Raw genomic sequence first — 8,908 nt, forward strand, 5'->3', positions numbered from 1 at the left:
TCAGAGGATTCCCACAACTCCAGCGCACAGGTTTTTCTGCCACTTATCTTCAACTTGCTAAATAAGAATCTGCCTGATTTCTGGGCAAACGGGTCTGAAGGTGATCAGTTCATGATGATCAGACACAGGTAAAGGTGTGTTTGTCCTTCTCCACAAGTCCAGTTGGTTACATTTCAGCTCACACCTGCAGGAGGGCCGTCCCTAAACCCTCCTGTTGGCACAGGGTTCGTCCAAATCAATTTGTCTGTTTTAATAGCCGAGAGCACATATCAAAAAAGGATTCAGTAGACAACAGACACAGGGCTTTGCCAGCTCCAGAATTAAGAACCTGTGTACTGGTCCTTTCTCAAACTAAGGACTGAGTGTAGTTGAAATAAAAACAAGCAAGCGGATTAATTAGTCAGCAATTGGACCTGGTGATTAAGGGCCCAGCCATCAGCTGGACGCAAGTTCTGGCGCAGGGAGTTAATGACATTCAAGTATAAATGCTATTCAGCACATGTGTATTATCAGGCTTCTTTGCAATCATCTGTGTTGGACCTCGCTGTGTTCGTGTCTCCTCAGTTTTGTGTTTGGTGTTGTGTGGCAGGGCTCTTTATGGATGTGTCAATTCTAGGGACAGCGGAGCAGGGGCTGACCAGCTCTGGACCCGGAGTTCAGAATCTGATTCTGGCTTTTATTCCATCTCAGACATTATGTCTTAATTGAGCTCAGTGGCAGGCCAGGCAGTGTTTTCCAGGTCTTGATCAAGTGCTGATTGAAAGGTTTCTGTAAAACCTCCAGGCCCGTAGAACTCTGATTGTGGACCCAGCACTCACCCCTGTGTGAAGGTGAGAGTGCGAACTGTTGATTCATTTTGTTAATCCTAAAATTAAAGATGCTGTTAATACCCCTAATCCAGGGGTCCCCAGTCCATTCCTGGGGGCCCCACAACTGCTAATATCTGCTTCAGCTGGGCTCTTTTCTTTACTTCATCAAATCCTTAATCAATTTAACGAGTTTTTCTTTTCCATTTGAAGATCTGAAGTACTTCAGCCAGCAGCCATATCACTCTGCAGCTCCCAGGTGGCAGCCCACTGGAGCCCAGCAGGTGTGAGCCTGGCCAGTACCTGGAGGGGAGACTCCTGGGAAAGCTGAGGCTGCTGCTGGAAGAGGTGTTGGTGGGACCAGCAGGGGGCGCTCACCCTGCAGTCTGAGTGGGTCCTAATGCCCCAGTATAGTGACGGGGACACTACACTGTAAACAGGCACCGTCCTTCGGATGAGACGTAAAACCAAGGTCCTGACTCTCTGTGGTCATTAAAAATCCCAGGGCGTTTCTCGAAAAGAGTAGGCGTGTCCTGCCAAATTTTCCCCCTGGACTTTACCCATCATGGCCTCCTAATAATCCCCATCTCTGAACTGGCTTCATCACTCTGCTCTCCTCCCCACTGAGAGCTGGTGTGTGGCGCATCATCCAGGTGGGGCTGCACACTGGTGGGGGTGGAGGGGATCCCCATTACCTGTACAGCGCTTTGAGTGGAGTGTCCAGAAAAGCGCTATATAAGTGTAAGCAAATATTATTATTATTATAATTATTATTATTATTATTATTATTATTATTACTTCTAGAACAGTTAAAACTGAATCACCAAAATGTCCAAAAAGAGCTGGAAACAATTTAAGGGGCTGAAATTATTCCTTTTATTGAGTTAACTGGGGACCCACCTGTGGAGCTGAAACAGGAAGCTACAGGTCTGAGGCAGAGTCAGGTCACAGCAGCCACAGGGAAGCTGTTGAGGTCAAGAGGGTCAATTAAGCAAATGGGCACCTCAATGGGGAAATGAGGAGCTGCGCTGTGGTGAAAATCAGGCCGTGTGTCAGACCCACAGGAAGAGTCAGGTGTCTGCCGTCTGAGCGGGCTTGATTCGGGAACAGCTCCTCTCTCTGGCGAGACACGGAATAGCAGCCCAGCGGCCGGCTGACTCAGGGGTGGGCCGCTTTGAGGAAAAATCTCTCTTGCAAAAAGGGGGAAAAAAGACAGTTTAAGCCGGATTGTGGTGCTCGTCGGCCCTCGGCACTTTCACTCCGAAATGTGACAGGTGAGGGGTGTCAACGCCGGTTGAATGACGTCGATTGACAAGATCCACTTTAAACTATTCTCATGCTAAACCAGGCGATTGATGGGGCGAGTCGAGAGACCATCACTTCCACACTTCTAGTTTCTCGAACAGCCGCTAGAGAGCGCGTGATTGTAGATTTGGAGCACCGAGAGTCGATCGCCAGCGTGTTGTTTCAGCTCGTTTTTCGTGAGTCACTAGTGTTTCCCTCCTTCGTAGGCCCTAACAGTTTCACAGGCCCTAGGTGCTGTGCCTGCACTGCCTACAGGTGGGTGCTGCACACTGGTGGTGGTGGAGGGGATCCCCATTACCTGTAAAGCGCTTTGAGTGGAGTGTCCAGAAAAGCGCTATATAAGTATAAGCAATTATTATTATTATTATTATTATTATTATTATTATTATTATTATTACAGCGCCTAATGGGAAATCCGGCACAGCTTAAGGTATCCGCGTTCGAACCAGATGTGCTGTGTCGTGTGTTGACACGCGCTTTTCTGGCTTTGTTTACTCAAAACGGCACCTCGCGCAACCGATCGCGACCAGATCACGGTCCAGCTCGAGAAAGTCACGCGACATGAGATTCCTATTGCTCCACATTTAAAAAGACAGATCACGTTTCTTAAAGTAATCAGACACTCATTTAATCAATTAATTAATGTTCATGTACTAAATGACTCCTCAACAATAATAATAATAATAATAATAATAATAATAATAATAATAATAATTAGAATTTCTTACACGTGTCCTGTTTGGTTAAAGCCTTCGCAATAGGTGACAATTTTGTTATCGTTCTGTTTTAAACATTTTTTTGGCATCAGACATAAGGTTCCTGCGATTGTTTCCCTGAAAAAAAAATACAGGAATTGATTGTTTTATTTCGGTTTGTTTATTTTTTTTAAACACATAAGGTCCTTACTTTCTGTAACAGAAATTCTCAGCAGATTTTCTCCACGCCAGGTCCACACACACACACACAAACACACAAACAGAGCTCGGGTCTCTCCCGGAGAGAGGAGGAGGGAGCGGAGGGTCAGTGCCGCACGCTGTCGTGTTGTGTGTTGTGTGTTGATTGTGCATTCCTCCGCCGTGCTTGCGGGGAGTTTTGGGGAGGGGTGTGTGGGTCGAGACAGGCCTGCCGAGTGCCCGCGGAGGGGGTTAGAAATTGTCTTGGTTTCTGAGCGCTGGATTGTCGTACCTGGTATATAGTCTTTGGTTTCAGAGCGGGCACTCCTCGGCCGTCTGCGATGAGCTCTGACTCGGCATTGTCATTCATCTCATTCCGGTGCGACCCTGCGCTCGGGTGGCTCTTGGAAACAACCGCTAAGCCAGCTGCGCGCAGCCGTTCATCAGGCCTAACTAGCAGTCTCCCTCTCGGCCTGCGGCGATTCTGACGGGCGGCACCGCGGGATTAGCGTGCTGGCAGCCAGCGCCGGAAACCGACCCGGCAGCGCGCAGGGGCACGGGTGTTGTTTCACAGCGAGGACACCAGGGGGCGCAGCGAGCTATGGGCGGGGACTGATTTTTTTTTTCAACTTCGGATTTAAAGTGCCCGGTTCATTGAGAAACGAAACCAATCAGGAAGGACAATGATCAGCAATACAGGCGATACAATAACAAGACACTTATATACACACTTACGGCCTCTGTGCTACACTGCATTTCCAGACACTGCGATATACCCAAAGAGCCCGGTACTGCAAACTGGACTGGGGGGCGGGTGGGGGGGGTTGATTGTACACGCTGACCCAGCAGCAACGATTAGGATTGGGGGGGTCAGGTGTTTGCATAGCTTTCTGTGCAAAAAAATGCCCAACTGGCCTTCGTGCCAACCAGCTTCATTAACAAGAGACTGACGGGGGCAGTGGACTAGATCCTGGAATAGAGTGGGATATATAGTGGGATAAAGTCCTGGAAGGGAGGCGAATAACACTGCAGTACCACCACCCACGCACTAGGGGGAGCTCTCCAGTCTCCTGCTGTCTGTCCCAGTGCCCTAGCACTTCAATGGAAACGTATGCCTGGTGGATTCGGGGGTCTGTCCGTGTGCACGAACGCCAGTTTCTCAAAGGGTGCTGGACCGGTACCGCTCCACTGATGCCGGCGCAGGACTGGGTTGTGCCAGCGCAGGGGGTACAGACAGAGCTTTCTGTGCTCGTCTTCACTTTGGCCCTGAAACGCCCCTCTAAGGAGACAGCTTGTGTCGCAGGATCATTTAAGGCTCAGAGGGGCTCTGTCAGTGGGGTAGACTCCCACTTCGGTGCTGGACATGGGTGGGTGGGTATTGGGGGTGGGGGTTCTCGGGGGGAAGGTCAGAGGTCAAAGTTTAGGTTTGAGGGGTGTGTGTGTGTGGCGGAAGGAGGTTGACTTGACTCTCCTCTCTCCCTCTCTCGTTCTCTCTCTTCTGCCCCAGAGATTGATTGTCTTCCATCACCACAAAGACACTTGATTCCCACAGAAACGCACGTGATAGAAGTGGGAGCAGACACCCCGCGGGTGTCCCCCCTCTCCCTCTCCGCATCCCGGCCCACTTCAGTCTGACGGATCCCTTCCCTGAGATTCAGAGCGCCGCGCGGCACTGCGAGAGCCCTCCAGGGCTGGGGCACTGCCCAGCTGCCCCCGGCTGGCGGCCTGGTACACCGGAGCACAGTCGCTCCCTGGAACTAGTGAACGCTCCAGCATGTCAAGACGGCCGCGAGGGGAAACTCCAGCCGCCCATAACCTGTCTGCTCTGTCACTGGTCCGTAAACCCCAGCCCTCCCGCTGTCACAGTCTGGGATAAGAAAGGATCAAGGAGGAATATTGGGAAGCTGTAGGCCGGCCCGTGAGAGCGACGGAGAGTGAGAGCGCAGGCCAACCCGGGGTGCTGCCCCCTACTGTCAGGATGATACACATACACACGAGACAAGAAACAGAAATTAAATGCAAAGACCTCGAGTGGGAGGGAATTGAAGGGACTCATGCACACCAGTCAGAATAAATAACAAATAAATAGCGAACCCTGCCCCCCCCACCCCCCCCACCCGCACCCCGGTCCAGGCCTTCCCATCACCCCCCTCTCCCTCAGCCAATCAGAGCCCCACGACCCCCACCGACCTGGCCGACTCCTCCCACCACACGACCACGAGCCAATCCCATAGTTCTGTACAGAGTTACACAGTATCCATGCGGGAAAAAAAAATCCAAAAATTCCAACCCTCCCCAACACCGGATCTGCTGCTTTTTTGGGGGTTTTGCTCTTTTTTTTTTCCTTTTTTTATCCTAAAGTTACAGTTCCAACACTTGAACACATAGAAACAACGGCACAAAGTAGGAAAGATGCTGGATCCCAAGGCATCCAGAGAGGAGAAAACGACAAAAACCAAACAGGAGAAAACTGAGATTTCTCTCCCTCTGTTTTAGAGGAGGTTACTTGACCGGAAATCAGAATCTTTTTTTTTGGCCTTATTTCTGAAAATGCAAAAAGGTGCTTTTTCAGCCTCTCTTTGACCTGCCTCTCTACCACCTCTGTCGCCTACAGTAACAGCCTCTTTCCTGCTTCTCCTCCAGCACAGAAAGCCGGGCCAGACCTTGCAAAAAAAAAAAAGATCATTTTAACAGTATAAAGCTTCAAGTCACAAGTTCCAAAAACTAACTATAATTATTATTGTTATCATTAATAGTATTAATAGTATTCATATCGTTATTATTTAAATCACATAAACTTTACATGAAATGTTTGAGGTATTTCAGAATAAATTGTCAACACGTGCCAACCAGATCTGACCACCAGCCGCGGGGGGGGAGGGGCCTCGGTCCGGGGAAGGGGGCGGGGTCTCTGGCTTTCTGCTGAGCAGCAGCCTATCGTGTTGAGGAACGGTAGTAGTGGGCGGGGACCAGTGACACTTGGCATCAAGACTGGCTGCCGATATGGACACAACCCATTCACAGCAGTCACATTGCATCCACTCTCTCTATATATTACAAAAAATAGCTCTAGGTGGAGGGCCAACATGACTGAGTGTACCAGGTCCATTTCTACAGTAAGGTCACTGAATTCATACCCTTATAAAGAAATATATACAGCTCATAAAGGGGGGTTTCAGTGTGACCCAGGGAAGATCGCACCTAATTCCAGTAACACATTTATCTTCTGCTAGTAACAGGTCTGTCAAATAAATATGAGAATAAAATAAATAAGTAGACTTCACACCCAGTAAAGTGCTTTTTCCTCGTGTTGTGGTAACGGACCTGTCTGACCCCATTGCAGGTCCCTCCTGTGCCTCCCCACTGTTTCATATCACGTGCCTGAGTGTGTGAGTAAGTGTGCGAGTGTGTGTGTATATGAGTGTGCGAGTGTGAGTAAGTCTGTGTGTGTGAGTAAGTGTGTGCGTGTGAGAGAGTGTGTGTGTGAGTATGTGAGTGTGTGTGTGTGTGTGTGCAAGTGTGTGCGAGTGTGTGTGTATATGAGTGTGGGAGTGTGAGTAAGTCTGTGTGTGTGAGTGAGTAAGTGTGTGCGCGTGAGAGAGTGTGTGTGTGAGTATGTGAGTGTGTGTGAGTGAGCCTGAGTGTGAGAGAGTGTGTGTGTGAGAGTGTGAGAGAGTGTGTGTGTATGTGAGTGTGTGTGAGTGAGCCTGAGTGTGAGTGAGTGTGTGTGTGAGTGTGTGTGAGTGAGCCTGAGTGTGAGAGAGTGTGTGTGTATGTGAGTGTGTGAGAGTGAGCCTGTGTGTGAGAGAGTGTGTGTGTGAGTGTGTGTGAGTGAGCCTGAGTGTGAGAGAGTGTGTGTGTGAGTGAGCGTGTGAGTGTGTGTGAGTGAGCCTGAGTGTGAGAGAGTGTGTGTGTGTGTGAGTATGTGAGTGTGTGTGAGTGAGCCTGAGTGTGAGAGAGTGTGTGCCCGCAGTGTTGGGGACAGGCCAGGAGCAGTGAGCGCAAGGCGGGTGGGGTCAGTCCAGGGCAGTGTCCCCCCCTCGGCTGCGTCAGATCAGACAGGCTGGAAAAATCTTTGGTATCAGTGGCGGTTTCACAAACCACACAGCTCAGTGAGGTAGCCACACTGGTTCTCACTAGAAACAAGGTTATTTTTAAAATCATATATATATATTTATATATCCTCGTCTGGAAAAAAAATGCCTCTTAATTTCCCATCTCTCTCTTCGGTTAGAGAGAAGCTCCCCCATACCTCAGAACGCCTCTCCCCACGCCCTTGCTGCAGTTCAGAAATACCACGCTCGGGACTGATTATCTAGCTTAAAGACGCGGAGGCAGACCGTGATATTTCAGAACCGTAGCAATGTTCTCATGAGGCTATCCCACCCCCCTCCCCCCACCCTAAACACTAACGAGGGTAAATGAAGAATGGAGATTTTTACACCTTCGACACAAGACATCACCCTGGAGCATAGCACAGAGGATGCTGGGATGGGTTCAGGCTCCAGGTGAAAGGCCAGAGGTCATTCCCAACATGCCGTGTTCCTGCTCCTGCCTCTGTGGTTTTATTTCCATCTGTCAGTTTTTTGTGTGTGTCTTTTTCTCACCCCATTTTGAAATCAATAATTGCCTCTGGTCAACCATACGAGTATTCACAAATAATGCAAAAAGTTCGAAGTCCCTCTTCGGTTTACATCCCTTTTCCTTTTATCAAGTCTGTTCTTTTTTTTTTTTGGTTTAGTCAACAAGGTGCCTCACGCATAGTTTCTGCACAACAGAGCACAAAAGAAGTAACAAGAAACAGAAACTCTGTGTCTATGGTACTATTTACCCGCATCAGTATGTAGATAGAAGAAAGAGAGAGACAGACAAAGGAGATTGGAAGAGATGAAAGAGAAAGAGAGAGAAAGAAAGAGCTTTAGTTTTCTTAAAATCGCCAGTCTTTTGTTGCTGTTGTCCTCTTGAGGTTTTGATTTAAAATGTTTTTTTCGTTTGATTTTTTTTCCCCTTTTTTTAAAAATAAAGACGTCTTGCATGAATCAAAAAATCGATTGTGGTTGTTATGGCACAGGTCGCCCTCTAGGGAGCGCTGTAGCTGAGTGAAAGCAGTACCCTCTTCACTGATTATCATTAAGGCAGTTGTCATTGGCACTATATTGTAATATTTTCTCAGAGTGTGGCCGCTGAGCGCAGCGCCCCCTGTCTCAGCGGAGGCTTAAAGTCTTTGCTCCATTTCCACTTTTGTGTTTCCTCCCCTCGACGTTTCCTCTTAAATCTTTGTTTGGTTCTTGATGCTTTCTTCTTTTTTCTTTGGTAACAGAGAGATGAGGCTTGTAAAAGTTTTCATTTCAATCCATCAGAAAATCCAGCACTGCCCATCCACCCATTTCAGACGACAACAACCCCAGGGCCGACCGCGGGTGTAGGTGTCCGGGTCCGTGACTCCTGACAGGGATACTGGGTCCGGGGATCAGCCCAGCCAGGACCGGAATCACGGACGAGCCTCTCCGATCCGCTTCCTGGCGGAGCAGCAGGGCAGTCTGGGAGGATGGCGAGTGCTGATTCTGGGCTGTGGCTTCACGTCCCGTCTGACCTCACCAAACCCCAGCAGACAGCCGGAAGAGCCTCCCAGGTTTTCCTGCCGTTTTTTTCAGGAATTCTATTCGCCCTTTTGGAGTGGCTGCAGTTTCTGGATCACCTGGGCGGCGCCGGTCTGTCGGGCTTCACTTTGTCAGTGCGTGCAGGGGGGGTGCTGGCTGCCGTCCTCCATCGGGCCAGCAGGTGGCGCCAGTGTGTGACGTTTTCTTTCATGTTCAGCCAGACTTTCTTTCATTTTCTGTTTTCTTTCTCTTTTTAGCATAAAAAGAGCTCCTGTACTGAGCCCATCCTATATACTTTAGAGCT

At 49.2% G+C, this 8,908-nt stretch overlaps 1 protein-coding gene across 1 annotated transcript; it reads right to left on the bottom strand.

Moving 5' to 3' along the window:
• Positions 1-1,595: 1,595 nt before the first annotated feature.
• Positions 1,596-7,178, bottom strand: LOC148639278 (uncharacterized). The gene is made up of 2 exons (XM_088621877.1): positions 3,297-7,178; positions 1,596-2,944 (listed from the first exon to the last, which is right to left on the bottom strand). The coding sequence occupies exon 1, from the start codon at positions 7,166-7,168 to the stop codon at positions 6,224-6,226; it is 945 nt and encodes a 314-aa protein (XP_088478003.1). The 5' UTR covers positions 7,169-7,178; the 3' UTR covers positions 1,596-2,944; positions 3,297-6,223.
• Positions 7,179-8,908: the final 1,730 nt, after the last annotated feature.

Source organism: Lepisosteus platostomus, chromosome 27, assembly GCF_059453375.1.
Source record: "Lepisosteus platostomus isolate fLepPlt1 chromosome 27, fLepPlt1.hap1, whole genome shotgun sequence".
In the NCBI taxonomy this organism is placed as follows: Eukaryota; Metazoa; Chordata; class Actinopteri; order Semionotiformes; family Lepisosteidae; genus Lepisosteus; species Lepisosteus platostomus.